Below are 19,923 nucleotides of genomic sequence, written 5' to 3'. Positions count from 1 at the left end.
CCCCCCCCCCCCCCGCCCCCGGCCCTACTCAGACCTCCTGTCCCCCGCGTCCCCGGCCCCACTCGGGTACCCTGCCCCCACGCGGCCCCCCCACCACTCGGGCCCCGGACCCCGCCCCGCGTCCCCCCCCTTCCTTTCCCCCCCGCCTTCGACGGTTCGGGAAGAGCGCGGTCAGGATAGCGCGCCTCCGGTCCGACCCCGGCTGTGGACGCCGCGGCGGGAAGCTCGCACCCTCAGCCGACCCGCCGCCACCGCCGCGCACCCAGATCCTGGTGAGGCGCCAGGCCGCTCTTCTCCCGGATCTTCTCCTCACACAGCACCAGCCGCGGGCCCGCAGGCGCCATACTTTCAAACGACACGCACCTGCGCCTGCGCCTGCGTAGTGGGGCCGCGGCGGAGCCTCGAGGGGCGGGGCCTCGAGGGGCGGGGCCCGGGGCCAAGGGGCGGGGCCCGGGCCGGTGGGCGGGGCGGGTCGAAGCCCGCGCCTGCCTCCGCGAGCACCAGCCCGGCTCAGGCGGTCTCTCCTGCTCTCGGCGGGAACGGTGCCCTCCTCGGGAAAGCCCGGCAGCCCATGGGGTCCCTGCCCCACCCGGGGTCACTCGGAGGCGGCCAGTGACGTCTGGGGTCCGAGCTCGTGGCTCGTCCGGTGACCGAGAGGTTAGTGGCGTGTCCGTCCCTCTAGAACCTTTATGGAGCGTTGTGAGGAGCACTTGAGATCTGCAGGGTTCAGGGAAGACCCTGTTCCATGTCCGAATGTGCCCCAACCAGCCAGAACCGTGGAGTCACCCCCTGTCTCCCCCATCTCCTGGTGTCTGGGGACGCCCCTGCTACCCCTCACCCCAGATGTGACCAGCCTGTTGGCAAAGTCACCTGGCATGTCGCTGTCTGGGTGGTAGCATAGGGGGTGTAGGGGCGGAGGTATGGGGGCTTAGGGGAAGCAAGTATGGAGGGGGTGTGTAGGGACAGGAGGCATACTTAGGGGGTTAGAGGCAGGAGGTGGGGGGATATGGGGGTGCACACAGCATGACGGGGTGCAGGGTACCCCGTGTCCGCTAAGCAGTGTGGAGCTTCAAACCTGGCCTCCCTGGGCCCTTGTGCTGCTGAGTCACTTATCGAGACTGGCAGACATGCTTTAAGATTGTCCCTGCTTGTGTTTCCCTTTCTACGGATTCAGGCACGTCCCAGGCCCCACGCCTGGTCACCGCACCAGGTCTGCTGAGTGGAAGTTTGTGCAGGCCAGAGACTTAGAAACTGAACAAATAGCCTGGCTTCAGAAGCAAACAAAGGCAAACAAAAGGCTTCTGTAGGCCCCCACCAGAGGGAGGTAGCTGGTAGGCACAGCCCACCCTGCAAACACCCCCTGCTTCCTCCTGCGCCGGCGGTCACTTCGGGGAGGGGGGGGTGGGGAGGGGGACGGGGAAGCTCTGCCCTTGTCCTGTGGGACAGCGCCACACAGAGTCAGTGTTTACGTTGCAATGGAAGTACCAATAAAACCTCAAAAATCGTGTTTTCTGCTTCCTAACGTATTGCATATTCATTGCAGAAAAGATGCAAAATACCGGAGAACAAAGGCTAAATATTCCACCACACTGAGATGACCAATGTTAACATTTTAACATGTTTCCCTCAAGTGTGTTTTCCAAGCCTGTATATATTTAACGATAATGAGATTGTGCTGACCACTCTCATATACAGATATATATGTAGTTTTTACTCTGTATGAACTCTTTATGTCACTAAATATTCTTCAACATCATTTATTGAACATCATTGTTAATGGTCACATTAGATCATGAATTAAGCCCAGGTTTATTTGACCCATCTTCTGGAAACCTTCCACCTGCCTTCACTTGTTCATGGCGATAAATCTGGGGGGTATTATCTTTTTTTTTTTTTTTGAAGATTTTATTTATTTATTTGACAGAGACAGAGATAGCGAGAGCAGGAACACAAGCAGCGGGAGTGGGAGAGGGAGAGCAGGCTTCCCGCCGAGGAGGGAACCCCATGCGGGACTCGATCCCAGGACCCTGGGATCATGACCTGAGCGGAAGGCAGACGCTTAACGACTGAGCCACCCAGGCACCCCTGGGGGGTATTATCTTAAGTTCCTTTTGAAGTGCTTCGGAGGAGCCCGGAGTGCTGGAGCCCGGAGCGGCCACCATGCAACCACTGAGCAGGAAGCATGCTGTGAAGGGGAGCAGGGATCAGGGCAGGGCCTCAACCCCTGGCTCAGGTGGCCCCCACCCCCCCACCCCCGACAGGACAGCCTGAAGCTCCATGGCATCCTCTCCTGGGTCCTGCCACACCTGACTGCATTGGACTGGGTCTTCGACGGGTATGTGAGACCCACTGAGGGAACACACCCCGTCCCAGCTCAGCACCTGCCCATCCAGATGACCCCAGGGTACTGCCTTTCAACCCTGGGGGTGCCTTTATCCAACTCCTCATGTGGTCCCAACCACCCAGGGAGCTTAAAACCTGGAGAGGTGCTTGTGGCTAGGGCAGGGGGCTGCATGGAGAAGCTTTGGGGGAACCCAGGTGGCCATGCACTGGACACAGCAGTAGAGGGCCCCCTGTGCACCGAGCTCCCCACTGCATGCAGCCCTCCACAGCTTTCTAGAACATTCCAGAGAAGCTTCCAGGCCTCTCAGCCTCAATCCCCAAACTGTTCACAGCAACCGCAGGGTCATTCATCCCTAGAGACGAGGCCAGAGAAGGAGACAGAGTAAACTTAGGATGGGGCCATGTCCAGTGGGCTGGGCAACTTGAGGGGTCCTATAGGGTGCTGGTGACCTTAGACGTCTGGACTTTTCCTAAACTATGATGGTCCTTGCCGGGGAAGGGGCGGGGACCTAAGAAGACCTGCAATGTGCTCAAAAGGAAAATAGGGCATTTTCCCATTTTTCCTGAGAGGGGAGCTCACCCCAGCCCTGGGAACCGGAGTGGCTGAGGGGTGCTCACTGTGTGCTCCTGGGGTGTTCTGTAAGCTCTTATGGGGTATTCCCTCTCCATCCTGTGATGTGAGCCAGCGCCACGTAACTTCACTGGCGAGGAAACAGATGGCGTGACCAACTGGGTGCAGTGTGACTGGAAATCAAAGCCAGACTAGAGCACAGACTCACACTCACGCTTCTGCACCAGGCCCACCACACGCAGGGGCTCTTGTGGAAGGAAGATGAGCCCACGTGCCAGTCTCTGCCAAGTCCACGACAGCTCCCCCCACGCTCGCACGTGTGCAAATGCTCACAGTCACACACCCTCCCACACACAGCCTTCCCCAGCTGGGTTGGGGAGCCCCCCCGGTGAAGCGGATGCCCCACAAGCACATCTCATTCAAAGACTTTGCAGAGCAGGCCTGCAGGCTCCTGTTGTTCCAGGTGCTTGTTTAGGGCCCCGTTAGGACGGAGGGAGGGAGGGGCACGCAGCCCGGTGGGGCAGGGCCCTCCGCACCTCCCGCCAGCTCTTCCTCCTGGAGAAGCACCTGGTGGAGGGCCACCGCTGGTGCATCCTCAGCGGTGAACCAAGAGCCCGAGCCCTGGGCAGCTTCCAGCAGAGGGGTGGCACTGCCATCTGCGGGTCGTCGGCACACCCACCAGCCACGACGGTGCCCTCGGTGTGAAATGAGATGGGGCCTGAGGCCCGTCTGCACTGCTTTAAGGTAAACAGTCGTGGTTGCCAAGGGTGGTTTTGGGGAGCTCATGGGAGCATCCTAACCTCGTCCCTGGCAAATGTCCACACAGAGAGTGGGGTGGTGCTGTGTCTTCTCCGTCCGGTGCAGTGTAGCCGGTGGTGTGGACGAGGAGGTGGGGGTTCTCCAGGCAGGCTAGCAGGTCAGGCCAGGAGCAAGTCCCGCTGTGTGGACTCCGCGTGTCTTTGGTAAGCGCTCACTGCATGTGATTCTGCCCCTCATTTCTGGGAGGGTGAGATTTCAGAATGGGTGGTGCCAGGCCTCTGCTGGCGGGATCTGCAGCTCTAGGGGACGTCTCCTGGGGGCGCGGGGTCCTGGTCCCTGTGGCAGGAGTCCCCGATGGCACTCAGCCTGGGGACCGCCCCTCGTGGGTTATCAGTACAGTGGGAATCTCCAGACCCTGGGGCCAGGGCACCAGCATCTGTACGAAAGGTAAAGGAAGCCAGAAGGGGTAAGGGGCCCACCCTGGGGAGCGTGGGGGCAGGGCTTCATTTCACCCGTGAGTGCGTGAGTGTCGGTGAACACTTTATCTAGTTCAGGTGTCAGATAAGATGCAAGGCTGAAGGAAACCCAACCAGAACCCCTGAGGCCCGGCGAGCTCAGTATCACTGGTCAGCAACCAAACCTCTGTCCTGACGCTCGGCTGCAGCTCAGCTCCCACGAGTCTGGGCAGGATTCGTTCCTGTCCGTGTCCAGCTGGAGACCCCTGCTTCCACTCCCCACCCACGGAGCCCAGGGAGCATCCCCCAGCCCAAGCATCTCTGTCCATGGGGTGGGCGCCCCATGTCCCTGAGCCAGCCCTGCACCGGTCAAGGCTGCAGCCGTGGAGAGAGGATAGGGGCCTCCGTTTCCTGCAGTTCCCAACACCTAAAAACCAAGATTTCTCAGGAAGAGGGGCACTTCCAGTTCCTTGGGGAAGTAGGCCTACGTGCAGGGCAGGAGTGTGGGGGCAAAGCAGCGGTCACCCCACAGGGAAGACCCGCCAACCCCTGAGGCCTCTGAGCCATGACCTTCACCCGGAGGTCAGGGGCCTTACCCCCCATCTGGGACAGCCAGGTCCACTCCCAGCACGCTGCACCCCGTAACCACCATGCCTTTGTCTTGCCGCACCCCAGCATCTTCCAAGTGGGAGCTGCCCCTGTGCCCAGCCCCTGCCTCCCCTCCCACTACCTACTCACCTGCTTAACCACCAGGAAGACACGCAGGGCCGAGTGAGGGACGGACCTCAGGTGTAACCCTGCCTCCATCAGGTCTGGGGACCTGCAGCCTGCTCCCCGCCCCGAGGCTCTAGTGAGCACGGGGCTCAGGGTCCCTTTGGACCAGGCGGAGTGTTGGCCACACAGAGCAGCTCCCCCATCCTGGTCCTTTGCCCAGGAGCCGAGGTCAGTAGGCCCTAACTGCTCCAGAGAGCGGCCCCCCAGCCTGCACTGGCCCCACAGATCCCTGCATCACCCTGCCCACTGCAGGGCGCAGTTCCCTGTTGGGTTCAGAGCCATCACACGGCAGAGCTTGGCAAGCACAAGGAGAAAGGTCAGGTGCTGCCACCTTTTGTGGCTCGTGGATCACGTCCGCTGTGGCGTGGGCAGCATGGAGAACAGGAACACTGGTGTGAGAGACAGGCGTTCTTGCTGAGTAGGGCTGGGGGCAGGGACTGTCTCCCTTGCTGAGCAGCCAGCCAGCCAGCCTGTGAACCAGCAGGTGCCGTGGCAGGCCCACGAGCTTGTGTGGCCAGGGCAAGCTGCTCTCTGAACCCCAGATATCCCCAGCTCTAAAATAATCAGCAGGGTTTTGAGTGGTTCCCTGCCTCTTCAATTTTGCCTATTTCCATCACAGATGACAGAGAGGCTCTCTTCACCTCTTACAGCTTTGGCAGGACCCCTCCGGCTGCCGAGAAGTAAGCATGAGGCTGTGGTGGCATTTTGAGGTAAAGTTTTGATTTTTCTGGAAAAAAGAGTAAATGTGGGTGGCACATGCCATGTTCCCTTCTCCTTGCCTTGAACACAGTTGTGATGCCTGGAGTTGGCAGAAGTTATTTTGGGACAATGAGGGGGGAAAATGGCATTGCAGAGATGTCCAGCCTAGGCTCTAGCCTCCTGGCTAAGGAGAAACCTGGTGCACAGTGACTTGCTGCCGCCCAGTGCATGCCCACCCGGTGCCGCAGAGGACCCGGGTGGGGCGCAGGCTGTGCCGCTGGGAGCACGGAAGTGCGCAGTCAGGAATGCCGCCTGGTGCTCCCTTCCTGCCTGGGGGAGGGACAGGGTCCCAGGGCAGGGCGGAGGGGGTGTGGAGGTGGGCATTGCCAGCAGAGGAGTGGGGAGTGGGAAGACCTCCTGAGTCCCAAGGCTCAGTCAGAGAGGAAGGGCCTGATGGCTGGGCAGTCCCTCCCTCCGCCGGTGGGTCCAGCGCGGGTCGAGCGCAGGTCCAGCCTGGCCACATCTGGGCAGTTCGTGTAGATGATGGAGCAGATGAGGGTGAAGTACAAACAGAAACCTGGAACTTGATTGACTGGTTTCCCAGCTACAAAATGAGTGAGATTCCAACAGCCAGGCCTCCTGCCCTTCCTCATGCGTAGTAATCAATAGTAAAGGTAAACATCAAGGACAAAGCCTACACTTACTGTGATAAGTACTGTCCAGAAAATACAACAGAAGTGCAAGCCCTTGCCTTCAAAAAGCTTACCGTTTACCTCATAGTGTGCACCTGAAAGGGCTATTTGGGGGAAAACTTTGATGGAACTAGAAGTACTCCTCTCTCCCTGCCCCCGACAAAATCCATGTAACATCCCTGGAACCTCAATGCCTTCTATGGCAAATGATGAGATTAATTTAAGGCTCTTGAGAGGAATTTCTCCTGGATTATCCAGGGGGCCCTAAATGCAATCACACAAAAGACAGAAGAGAAGACACACAGAGAGACCCACACCCACACTCTCTGGACCCCACATGATGAGGGAGGCAGAGGTCGGAGGGACGCCTGGAGCCCCAGCAGCTGGGAGAGGCAGGAAGGACGCTCCCGGCGCCTTCAGAGGGGCTCAGCCCTGCCAGTGACTTGCCCTCAGACTTCAGGCCCAGAGCGTGAGAGATGTGTGTTGTTTTAAGCCACTCAGTGGGTGCTGATCCTTCACAGCGGCCACAGGAAACTCAGACACACATTCTAAACTCAGTAGCAAGTCGAAACACAAAACGACCTTAGAAATCACCTGGATCAGCCCCCTCCTACGCAGAAAATTGACGTTCACAGACATGAAATATTTACCCAGGTTCCCCAGAGGGCCAGTTGTCTTTACTTTCGAGGACACTGCTCTGCGGGGCTCTTGTCCAGGCGAGTTGCTAAGACGCTTCCCCAGGGTGCTGCATTCCCTCGCACGTCAGGAGAGCCTGGGCAGAATGGGGACACCACACACTCGGACGGGCATCCCAGGACACGGGGCAGCAGGGCCAACCTTGGGACGGGGCAGTGCCATCCTCAGAAGAGGGCCTCATCCACATCGCTGAGAAGCAGGCCCTGTCAGGGGCCAGATTCCACGGTGCTGGGCCACGTCAGGCGGTTGTATGTGTTGTCTTGGTCAGTAGCCACGAGGATCCCATAGGGCAGAAGAGCCCGCTCTCCCACACCCATTTTACAGGTGAATGAACCGAGTCTCAAAGCAGCCGTGAAACTTGCCAAGACCCACACCCATTTCTGCCTCCAGACCTCAGCTCTTCGCTGCTAATGGAGACTACCTCCCAGAGGCGCAGGTCTGCAATGCACGGAGAGACCCCTGGAGGGCGGCAAGGGTCCTGTTGGAGCTGCCTCACTCCAAGGGCGTCCACCTTCCTCAGGACCCCCAGGGAAAAGGCTGAGTCGTCTCCCATGGCTTATACACCGTTTTCTGTACTCATTTAACCTCCAAAAACCAGTTTCAGAACTCAATCCCTGTAAAGATTTTTTCAAAGGTCCCTTTTCAGTCTCAAGAAGCAGGAAGCAATATGCTTTTAAAAACCAATTAGGCACACATTTTTGCTCATTAAATAAATATTTTTACTTTGGACCCGATTGATTTTTCAGATACACAGAACAATGAGGTTGAGTCACCTGTTTGCAGCTCTGTAGCCCCTTTCCTCCCTGGAACTTTGAAGTCGCCGTGAGGCTGCTACACCTGGCCCACGGGTGGGGCCTGGCCCGTCCCACAGAGACACACCTGAATTCTCACCCATTTCTCGGTTGTTTGGAAATTGGCTTGTGATCTGCTGGCACAAGCCTCTTCTTGGAACACCAAGGACAGCTATGCAGCGCGATGTGCCCTGCCGGGGAAAGTGCCCGACGGGGAAATGAGTGGACAGGAGCCCCAGGAAAGGTCTGCCCTGGAACCCTTCCTGGCAGTCCCAGCCTGTTCCAGCCAGCCTGGACTCACCTTGCTTCGTGACACCTCATGGCTGCTGGGACCCATGGAAGAGAGCTGAGCGAGGCCAAGACTTCCTTCTGTGGACGAAGCCTTCGTTCACCCATTCGACAGATGTTTGTTGAGTGCCTCCTTACTCCACGTCCTGTTCTAGGTGCTGGGCATCAGGAATGCTGCAGTATGCCGCAAGGTGGACCTCGCTATGGAAACAAGAGAGGGGAACAGGATGGGAACATGGGTGCTGGGCACGTTGCGGTTTTCAATACGCAGAATAGACTTGATCCAGAAGGCAGTGTTTGTGCAAAGACCCATCCACACCAGGGTTAGCTGTGCACACGGAGGCTCTGCAGAACAGGGTCCAAGCATAGGGAAGAGCTGGGTGAGGTCCTGATGCAGGTGCTCCAGGGTCAGTTGGGTGGCACGTGGGCCAGCCAGACGGGGCTGGTGCATGCAGTCTCTCCCTCACGGACCCGGCCCCTGTTGACCAGCATCAGCACCTCCTGGAACCAAAGCACCAGATGAGAATTCATCCTTATCCTTTCTACCACTGACTTCTTACCTGGAATTATTCTTCTGCTGACCTCCATTAAATCCACTTCCCCACTTAATCTTCTGGTACATTTGGTCTTTCTTCATTTTTGTGTGGACCCACAGGATACCAAACCAATGGTGGGTTTTACACAAGAATGTATTTAATTTAGTTTTCTTAAATAAATGTCACATCAGTTATTTATTTTTTTAAGAATTTTATTTTTTATTTTTTTTAAGATTTTTTATTCATTTATTTGAGAGAGAGAATGAGAGACAGAGAGCATGAGAGGGAGGAGGGTCAGAGGGAGAAGCAGACTCCCCGCCGAGCAGGGAGCCCGATGCGGGACTCGATCCCGGGACTCCAGGATCATGACCTGAGCCGAAGGCAGTCGCTCAACCAACTGAGCCACCCAGGTGCCCCTCATATAAGTTATTTAAATAGTCAACTGGTAAGTTTAATACCCTTGCATAGAAATAACTGTAGGTATTGGAAGAATAAATAAAGATCTGAGTCGAACCCCAATATGTAAGCAGACAGTTTAGTAGCTCTCTATTTAGTTGTTTGCACATTCATCGGTTGATCCATTATCTTTGTTAATATTAATTGGATCCAACTGGTTCACTTTCTAATTCTTGAAGTAAAATTGGAACTGGTTCATGGGGTAATTTCTAACCTACACTGAAGGGTGTGTGTCATTAAATTCAGTTAGCACATCAGAAGACCATGCCAGAAAACAGATGAAACCACAGTCTAATATTTCAAAAGGAGCCAAAAAGAAACAAAATGGTAGAAGCTATGAAAGAACAACACAGTTTAGAATCAGAACAATGAGAAGGGAAGGCATGCAGAAGATGAATATTTGGGAAGTCAGATGACTGAACTCAGGAAAGAATTTAAAATATTCTTCCACTTTAGAGAACCTGACAAGGAAGAAGCACAAACAGGAGAAGTCACAGCAGATGCTTTCTTCGGAGACATGATTGAAAATGTGGGGAAGGCAGTGGTAGAACAGTGGGGCAAGCAGGACCTCACACACACCTGACCCCATGCACACCCGACCCGTGCACACCCGTCCCTGATGGAGCCGCCACACGTCAGGGCCAGCAGGACCTTGCGCACACCCAACCCTGGCAGAGCCGCGGCAGCTCGACCAGCGAGCCAGAGCACAAAGTGCACTTCCAGAAGACTCTCCTGGAGAAGAGACTTCACTTGAAGGTCCACATTGAAAGAGGGCATCAAGCACTGGAAACACAACCCAGAGTGACTGGCACTGAGGCATTTAACAAAACTGGTGAACTTCACAGAAAAAGAGAAGTGATTTGGTCATAAGACAAAAAGACCAAGTCACTTTTAAAGGAAATAAAATCAGAGTATCCTCTTTTTTTTGCCGGAAGATAGTGGAGTGACATATTTAAGATAATCAAGGAAAGAGCATTATAGGCCAGGGACTTTCTATCCCGCCAAACTGAACTAAGGTCCACACCAAACCCCTCAGAACTCAGGGACTCCCTGCAGGTGGTCAGCCAATGTTGCCTTAAGGGCAAGATGTAACTATCTTAAGCTCTATGGGTCAAGAGGCACATTGAAGATATTATAAAATGCTTACTTAACCATTTAAAATATAAAAACTGGGGACACCTGGGTGGCTCAGTTGGTTAAGTGTCTGCCTTTGGCTCAGGTCATGATCCCGGGGTCCTGGGATCGAGCCCCTCATCAGGCTCCCTGCTCAGCGAGGAGTCTGCTTCTCTCCCTCTGTCCCTCCCCCCACTTGTGTTCTCTTTCACTCTGTCAAAAATAAATGAATAAAATCTTAAAAAAAAAAAAAGTATAGGATGAGCTGTTAGTTGCCAGTATTAGCAACATTTCTGAAACTTCTAAGTTATACTCTTTCCTTTTTATATACATACCATAAAGTTTACTTTTTTCCTAATAAAAAGAAACGATCAGGACACAAAACAGTTTCATCACTCCAGAAACTTCCTTCGGGCTTCCCTTGTGGGGTCAAACCCGTCTGCCACCCCAAACTCCTCTGTCTCTAAAGTTCTGTCTTTCGTGAAATGTCACATACAACGAACCTTTCTGGACTGGCCCCTTTCGCTCAGCGGGTGTGCAGTGTCTTTGGCTTCATCCAAGTTTTTACCCGTATGGATAGTTAGTTCCTTTTGTTACTCAGTAGTATCCCATTGTGTGGATGTGCAGCTTTGTCCGTTCACCTGTTGAGAGATATTCAGTTGTTTCCATTTTTGGGTGATTATAAATAAAGCTGTTATAAATAGTTGCATATAGATTTTCCTTGAGATAAGTTTTCATTTCTCTAGGGTAAATGTCTAGGGACTGGATCGCTGAATCATATGGTAAGTGAATGTTTACCTTTCAAAGAAACCCACTTTTCCCAAGTAGCTGTACCATCTTTCTGTTCCCACAACAATGGAAGAGAGTTCCAGATGCTCAGCACTCTCACCTGAGCTTGATGTTGTCCAGCGTTGCCTTTTCTTCCCTCCCTTTCTTTTCTTTTTCCTGTTGTGCTATTCTGATGGACACAGAGAGAAACCACATTGTGTTGTTCATTTACATTGCCCTTGACTAACAATGTTGTGCAACTTTGTGTGTGATTATTTGCCGTCCAAAATTCTCTAGTGAGGTATCTGTTCAAATCTTTTGCTTTTGTTTTTTAGGTGTTTGGGAGTTCTTTATATATTCCAGATACAAATCCTTTGTCAGATGCTGGCTCACAGATATTTCCCTTTAGCCTGTATCTTGTCTTTTCACCCTCTTAATAGTGTATTTTGCAAAGCGAAAGGTTTGATTCTCATGAAGTCCAATTTATCCATTTTCTCTTTGATGATGTGTGCTTTTGGTGTCATGTCTAAGAATTCAATTTCTAACCCAAAGTAAAAAATGTTTTCTCCTAAAACTTTTATAGTTTTATATTTTGCATTTAGATTCGTGATCCATTTTGAGTTAATTTTTCTTGATCAGGGCAAATGTGTGTATCAATGTTTATCTTCTTACATGTGGATGTCCAGTTGTTTCAACACCATTTGTTGAAAAGACGATCCCTCCTCCGCTGAATTCCCTTTGCATCCACTGTAAAAAACAATGGGCCATATTTGTGTGGGTCTGTTTCTTGAACCTCTATTTCTTCCCAGTGATTTATGTGTCTGTCTTTTTGTCAATACCACACTGTCTTTATTACCTTCACAGTAAGTCTTAAAATCAGATAATGTGAGTCTTCCAAACTTGCTCTTCTTTTTCAAAATGATTTAGATCTAGTCTTTTGTCTTTCCATATAAGTTTTAGGACATGCTCCTTTTTATCTATTAACCCTTTCTGTGATTTTTATTGGAATTGCATTATACCTATAGATCAATTTGGGGGATAACTGACCTTTTTACTGTGTTAAGTTTTCCAATCAATGAGCATGTTATAGCTCTTCATTTGTTTAAGTCTTGGTTGATTGCTTTCATCAGCATATTGTATTTTCAGCATAAAGATCCTGTTCATGTTTTGTTAAGTGTATATGTATTTCATTTTCTGTGGAGCGGTTGTGGATGGCACTGAGTTGTAAATCTTGGTCTCCACATGCCCACTGTTAGTGTACAAAAGTGTGATTTCCGAGTGTTGATCTTGTATTCTGTGACCTTGCTGAATTTGTTTACTAGCTCTGGGTGTCTTGTTTTGTTTTGTAAATTCCTTGGGTTTTCTACCCAAACAGTTGTAACATTTGCAAATAGAGATGGTCTTATTCCTTCCTTCCCCATCTGTATGCCTTTATGTCTTATCTTGCTTTTGCACACTAGCTAGGACTTCCAGCATGATGTTAGAAAGGAGTGGGAAGGGCGCCTGGGTGGCTCAGTTGGTTAAGCAACAGCCTTCGGCTCAGGTCATGATCCTGGAGTCCCAGGATCGAGTCCCACATTGGGCTCCCTGCTCAGCGGGGAGTCTGCTTCTCCCTCTGACCCTTCCCCCTCTCGTGTGCTCTCTCTCTCTTTCTCTCAAATAAATAAACTCTTAAAAAAAAAAAAAAAAGAAGGGAGTGGGAAAAGCAGAGTCCTCTTCTTATTCCAGATCTTAGGGAGGAAATGTTCAGTTCTTTGCCATTAAGTATGATGATTAAAGACCTAGCTATATAGGTCTTTGAATAGATGTCCTTTATCAAACTAAGGAAGTTCTCTTCTTCTGGTTTGCTGAGAGTTCTTGTCAGGAATGAATCTTGAATTTTGTCACTTTTTTGGTATTATTTGAAATGATCATGGAGTTTTTCCTCTTTCATATATTAATATGGTGGATTGAGTTGACTGAATTTCAAATGTTTAACCAGCTTTGCACCCCACTTCATCACGATGCATTATTGCTTGTATGCGTTGTTTACTTGATTTGCTAGTATATTGTTGAGTGTTTTTGCATCTGGGTTTGTGAGGGATATTTGTATGTTGTTTTATTTTTTATGTTGTTAGGTGCCTGGTTTTGCTGTCAGGGTAAAGCTGCATCATGATGTCAGTTGGGAAGCATTTCTCCTCCTCTATTTTCTGAAAAAGATTGTGTAGCATTGGTAGTATTTCTTCTTTAAATATTCACAAAATTCACCAAGGAAACTGTCTTATCTGGAATTCTCATTCTCAGGATTTTCACCATGAAGCCAATTACTTTAAGACAACAAGGATTGTTCAGGTTCTCTGTTTCTTCTTGGATGAAATTTGGTAGCTTGTGGCTTTCAAATAATTGGTCTGTTTCATCTAAGTTGTCGAGTGCATGCGCACAGAGCGGTCTGTAACATCTCCTACTGTCTTTTTAGTGTCTGTGGGGACAGTCATGATGTCTCCTTCCTCCATTACCAGAATTGGTCACTTAACCTTCTCTCTCTCTCATCAGTCTGGTTAAAGGTCTATCAATTTTATTGGTCTTTTCAAAAACAGTTTTTAGTTTCACGGATTTTTTTCTTTATGGTCTTTCTGGTTTTAATTCCATGGATTTCTCTTATGTTTATTATTTCTTTCCTTCTGCTTGCTCTCAGTTTACATTGCTCTTCTTTTTCTAATTTCTTAAGGTGGAAGCTTAGATTGTTGATCTCTAACTTTCCTCTGTTTCAAATATAAGCATTTATTTCTTCTTTCTAATTAAATGCCAACATAATATGTTTTCCTCTGAACACTACTAAGTTTTGATATGTTGTATTTCTATTTTCATTCAGTTTAAATAGTTTCTAATTTTTCCAAGATATCATCCAGGATGTGTGGGTTATCTAGATGTGTCCTGCTTAGTTTCCACATATTTGGGAATATTTTTGTTATTGTTTTCTAGTTTAATTCCATTGTGAGTTTTTTGTTTTTGTTTTAAATTTGTTAAGGTGTGTTTTATGACCCAAGGTCTGGTCTGCCTCAGTGAGTGCCCATTAGCGCTCAAGAAGGACGTGCACTTTGATGTGGTTCAGTATAGCGTTCTACAAATGTCAGCTGGGCCCTCTTTGCTCCTGGTATTGTCAGTCCTTCCACGGCCTTACTTGTTTTCTGTCAACTTTCTTATCAGTTACTGAGAAAGGTCTTGTTAGTCCTGAATTGTGTCTCCCTACCGCCCCCCCGAATTTATATGTTGAAATCCGAGCCTCCAGTGTGGCTGTATTAAGAGATGGGCCTCCGAGGAGGTAATTAAGGTTAAAATAGGTCAGGAGGTAGGGTCCTAACCTGAGGGACTGATGTGTTTATAACTGAAGGAACAGACATCAGATACCTCTCTGCATCCCTATATCTCCACGCAAGCCCAGAGGAAGGGCCCCTGAGAGGACACAGTGAGAAGGAGGCTGACTGCAAGCCAAGGACGGCACTCTTACCTTGACCTCAGACTTCCAGCCTCCAGGACCGTGAGAGAGAAAACATCGTGCAAGCCTCCTGGCCTGTGGTCTCTGGTGCAGCTGCCTGAGTGGACAAGTTGGGGCAGGGTCTTGCCTGCTTCCCCTTCCCAGCCTATCAGCCTGTTTCCTGTATTTTACTGCTCTGTTAGTAGGGCATACCAGTTTAGGGCCACTGTGTCTTGGTGAACTGACCGCATTATCACTAGGTGATGTTTCTCCTTATTGCTCTAAAGTCCACTTTGTAACTTCAGTTTTTTAAATGGCTGCTTGCTTGGCATATCTTTTTTTATTCTTTTATTTTTCATCTACCTATATTTTTATATTTGTTGTAGATGCATGTAGGTAGGCTGTGTTGCTTTTATCCAGTCTAACAATTTCTGTTTTAATTGGTATGCTTAGATGATTTACACCTATCTTAATTATTGATACATTTGAATTTAGATCTACCACTTATGCGTTCCATTGTATGTTCTCTATTTATATCCTTTGTTTTTCTCCTTTTCTTCCCTTTCTTGCCTTCTTTTGCATTACTAGAATATTTTTTAGTATTTTGTTTTGATTTACCTATTTTTTTTTGTTTTACTCTATGTCTTTGCAGAGCTTCTTTAGTGGTTACTCTAGCAATTACAATATAGATATTAACTTCTCACTCCACTATTCAATCTACTTAGAATTAATATTTTACCACCTCAAGTGGGATGTTAGACCCCATCACCACAGGAAGAAATAGAAAATCTGAACAGACTGATAACCAGCAAAGACATTAAATCAGTAATAAAAAATCTCCCAACAAACAAAAATCCAGGACCAGATGGTCTCAGAGGTGAATTGTACCAGGCATTTTAAGAAGAGTTCATACCTATTTTTCTCAAACTATTCCCAAAAATAGAAGAGGAAGGAAAGCTTCCAAATCCATTCTGTGAGGCCAGCATTACCCTGATACCAAAATCAGATAAAGATACCACTAAAAAAGAGAACTGCAGGCCAATATCCCTGATGAACACGGATGCAAAAATTCTCAACAAAGTACTAGCAAACTGAATCCAACAATACATCAAAAAATTAACTTATCATGATCAAGTGGGATTTATTTGTGGGATGCAAGGGTGGTTCAATATTCACAAATCAATCGATGTGCTACATCACACCAAGAGAAAAGATAAAAATCATATGATCCTTTCAGTAGATGTAGAAAAAGCATTTGACAAAGTACAACATCCAGTCATGATAAAAAAAAAACCTCAAAAAAGTAGGTTTAGAGGGAACATACCTCAACATAATAAAGGCCATCTTTGAAAAACCCACAGCAAACATCATCCTCAATGGAGAAAAACTGAGAGCTTTTCCCCTAAAGTCAGGAACAAGACAGGGATGTGCAGTCTCACCACTGTTATTCAACATAGTACTGGAAGTCCTAGCCACAGCAATCAGACAAGAAAAATGAATAAAAGACACCCAAATTGGTGAGGAAGAAGTAAAACTGTCACTATTTTCAGATGACATGAAGCCTCATCACCACATGGATCCCTCTAAATTTACTCTTCATGTGTGGTCGCCGTGTGTATTACACCCATATGCATTGAAAACCCAACTAACGTTAGAACAGACATCAGAGCCGCGAAAATCAGCAGGCGTGAAGAGGAGAAATAGCCCACTGCACTCATTCAGAGATCTACTGCTTCTCTTGTTCTTCCTCCTGGACGTTTGACTTTCCCTCCGGCACCGTCTCTTTCTGCCTGAAGGACCCCTCCTACGTCCTTCAGAGCAAGCATGTTGCAACACGTGCTAAGAGTGCTTCTCCTCCTGAGAGTGTCTGTCTTTCCCTAATTTCTGAAGGATGCTCCTGCTGGACGTACAACTCTGACTTGGTGGCTCTCCTGGTTTCATGTTTTAAACATGTTCTTCCATATGTTCTAGTCTCCATGCTGTCTGATGAGAAATCCACCTTGTTTGAATTATCGTTCCCCATGGGGATGTGTCATTTAATTAGTTAAATTAAGTAATTTAAATAAACTCTCTTCTCTCACAAACGTTCTATTGAACCCCTGCCACCTGTCACCTCCTGGACACGGCAGGAAGCAGAGCTCCGTCCAGGCTGAGGCAGACATGCAATAGATGCTTGGAAATCTCTCCTGCTTCTGGATAGGCTTCCTTTATTGATTATTGCAAACGTTTTGCTCATATGCTAAGATTGCCACTGCTCTTCTCTTACCTTCACTGTGGGACAAAAACCTCCTCTACAGTTTATGGAAAATACTGAGACCATGATTCTTCATTCATTCTTTAAGACAGCATTTATCTTCCCAAGAAATTTTTCAGTTTCTCCTTACAGACAAAGGTTGTGCTTTTTTCTTGGAAACTATGCAGGTCAGACATGAATTGGAGACACACATTCTGATCCCAGCCCTATCGCCATCATTGTGTCTTTATATCTGGACAAGCTTCTGCCCCTCTCTGGAAGGCCAGTTCCTTGTGAGGCAAAAGATGGAAATTAAGCAGGGTAATTATTAAGGTCTTGCTCAGATAGATGACTTGCCCAGTATATGACTTCTTGCTACAACCTAAGAAACACAGCAGGCGGCAAGTAAATGTTTATTGACAGTGAAGAAAATTCACCTCACTGTGCCTCCTTTGCTGGTGGCCGCCTCCTGATGGCCCCACATGGTCCCACTCCTGGTTTCTTGCCCCATGTGGCTGCGTTTTCATCACACGGGTCCGACCGTGTGGCCAGCAGCCGTGAAGGGGTGTCACCTCTGAACAGGGTTGATGAGACCATGTTTCCACCCCCGGTGCCCTCTCTCGGACTCTGGGAGATGCTCCAGTGGCATCTGGAAAGGAGCTGGTGCCTCCTGTCAAATTCAAGCAAGTGAGCTTGGAAGTGGACCTCCCAGCCCCCAGCAGAGATGAGGTCAAAGTTGCAACCAAGAGCTGGGTGGCCACCCCACAGGAGCCCTGAGCATCCAGACCACCCAGCTGGACTGCCCCCATTCTCAACCACAGACACTGTGAGATGTTTGCTGTTTCAGGCTGCTAGGTTTTAGGCTGACTGGTTATGCAGCAACAGACTAGCACTACTCTTCTGGGCAGGATGATGTGGGTGGAGCTGAGACAGTGGTTTGAGTTCTGTGAACAGTAGCTCTTGTCCTGTCTCGGGTGTGAGTGATGACTTAGGAGTTGTCTTTCTTCAGAACCAAAACGCTGTTCCTAACTGCATTATTCATGACTCAGCAGAGCAATGGCATGACTGCATGACGAGGATGTAAGACCCCGGCATTTCAAGGAGGGGCACAGAGAGTAAAATCCTGCTGAGCCTGACGTTTCTGAAGATGCTTCCCGAAGGCTTGGACCAGACACCATGGAACCATACTCTCTCCTCCTGAAGGTGGAAATCTTCACACTGGTGAATCACAAGATAAACCCCAGCATGTTGACTGCTGTGGGGAGGTGGGCGCCAAGACCAGCGCATTCCCTCGGCGTTCCGACCAGGAGGGATGTGGGTCCCTGCTGTTCCCATGGGCATTGGCTGCAGAGTGAGTCACAGGTTGCTCAGCCCAGCTCCCCCTGGGCAAGTTGCAGGTGATGTTTTGTGCACTGGGGTGGGGGTAGGGGGGGCCTGGAATGGGTGTGGTGTCTCACTTTCACTGCAGGGTACGGCTGAAAGTATCATTATTTTTAAATCGACTCTCTACAAACATTTTGCAGCATTTCTGAAGTAAATAGGTCACAGAGCAGCAGTACAATAAGGATGACGGTGGGGGTCCTGCAGGACAAGAGGCAGGTGGGGAGGGTCTGTGGTCAGTGGAGTTTGGGAAACAAGGCTCCTTCTGGAAAGATGCACCGCACACACCCAGGGAGCTCTGCAGCAGAGACTTGCCTCACCCTGCTCAGTCCACACATAGCTAATGCCCAAGACCACTCACTCCAGAGAAGAAATAATTGAGACCAATTACTATGTGGAATGGTTGCCATGGAAATGATTCTGTGCCCATGTTTTTCCTGACATCTAACTAAGGTAGAGAGAGAAGCTTGAAATAGTTTCCGTTGGTGGGAAAAAAATAAAAGCAGAGATAGGAAAGTCTTCTTCCCCAACAGGAAGAAGAGTCTGGGTTTCAGGCAGCTGACGAGGGGTCATCTCAACTTTGTCATTTTCTTTCAACTTTTACTCTTGGAGAGCAGAGGACATCAAGGCTTGTTGGGACCTCAGGTTATGCAGAAGGTTTCAGCTCCCAGTTACCATCCTGGGTGAGTTGCAAGGTCCAAGGCTTTGGGGTAGAGGCAGACCCGCTGGTCAGCTCTGGTGGCACCCTCAGGGAGGACGGCTTCGGTGTCCCACACCACAGCTGGGCTATCTGCCCCGCAGTAGCGTGTCTCATGTGACTTTGTACTTTGTGGAGTTTTGTGAGGAGTAATTGAGCTAACACGTGTCCAGCTCTTGAAACAGTGCCTAGCAATATGTTAGCTATCGTGTGTATTTCTTTAAACTTTTCTCCAATTTACCTCCTTTCCAAAAATGATAATTAAGCACACACACACTAGAATTGAGACAACACAGAGGTTAGCACAGCCTCGTGCCAGGGTGCAAGCATGGCTATGCATGTCCCACATTCATGTCCATGGGGTGACATGCACCTCCAGGGCATAGCAAGGTGTGCCCTTGGTTCCCCCCGGAAATCACACCTTCCTTCTTTACCTATTCACTGTGCAACTGACCGAAGCAGCTGGTGGTCACCACACACCAAACAACAGCACCATGAACCTGAGGACGATCTCCAGAAAGCACGTTAAAGAAGGACAGGAAGGGCGCCTGGGTGGCTCAGTTGGTTAAGTGACTGCCTTCGGCTCAGGTCATGATCCTGGAGTCTCAGGATCGAGTCCCGCATCGGGCTTCCTGCTCAGCAGGGAGTCTGCTTCTCCTTCTGACCCTCCCCCCTCTCATGTGCTCTCTCTTTCTCATTCTCTCTCTCAAATAAATAAAATCTTTAAAAAAAAAAAAAAAAAAAAAGGACAGGAAAAGGTATCAGAGCAGGTCTGTCCCAGACAGGAACAGACTTGCAAGCAGGACAAGGTCGCCACACACACACGTGTATCTGTGTGTGCAGGTGTTTGTGCTTTGAGAATAGAAAATGTCTGATATTTAACATAGAATACCCAAATACAAACTCTGAAACGCACTTGCAGACACCGCCCACCACACCCAAGGCCTCCCTGTGTCACATGCAGCCATCCTACTTTCTGTTAGGGCCAGAATTCCTGAGCACCTGTGTCCGGGCCCTGGACAGATGTGGAGCACCCTGTGTCTGTGGGTGCGTGCGGGGCTGAACTGTGCTCAGCGCCGCGGTGATGGAGGGTATCCTGCCATAGCGCTCTGATACCTTGCAGAGCGCAGTGCCATGTCCCTGAAGGTTTTCTGTGTGATGACACGCCTGGAGACTCATGTGAGTCATGCTCCCACGAAAACATAGCAATTTTAGGGG

The 19,923-nt window shown here is 49.6% G+C and overlaps 1 protein-coding gene and 1 long non-coding RNA gene across 5 annotated transcripts in view; one reads left to right on the top strand and one right to left on the bottom strand.

Moving 5' to 3' along the window:
• Positions 1 to 344, bottom strand: part of CEP72 (centrosomal protein 72) — a 36,524-nt gene extending 36,180 nt beyond the window's left edge. For all 3 annotated transcript variants that reach the window (XM_034998779.1, XM_034998784.1, XM_034998781.1), the window contains exon 1: positions 263 to 344. In XM_034998779.1, the coding sequence (XP_034854670.1) occupies positions 263 to 344 (82 nt within the window). The remainder of the gene's footprint in view (positions 1 to 262) is intronic.
• A 171-nt stretch (positions 345 to 515) lies between these two features.
• LOC118006225 lies at positions 516 to 19,283 on the top strand. Of its 2 annotated transcripts, XR_004677998.1 has the most exons (5): positions 516 to 657; positions 2,262 to 2,335; positions 3,461 to 3,658; positions 5,522 to 5,612; positions 17,678 to 19,283. It is a non-coding gene; the product is annotated as an uncharacterized LOC118006225 (long non-coding RNA). The 2 variants fall into 2 exon arrangements; XR_004677999.1 differs by lacking the exon at positions 3,461 to 3,658 and having other exon boundaries at positions 17,681 to 19,283.
• Positions 19,284 to 19,923: the final 640 nt, after the last annotated feature.

Source organism: Mirounga leonina, unplaced genomic scaffold, assembly GCF_011800145.1.
Source record: "Mirounga leonina isolate KUSES-001 unplaced genomic scaffold, KU_Mleo_1.0 Mir_95, whole genome shotgun sequence".
Classification (NCBI taxonomy): Eukaryota; Metazoa; Chordata; class Mammalia; order Carnivora; family Phocidae; genus Mirounga; species Mirounga leonina.
This window is presented reverse-complemented; position numbering and strand designations above follow the sequence as displayed.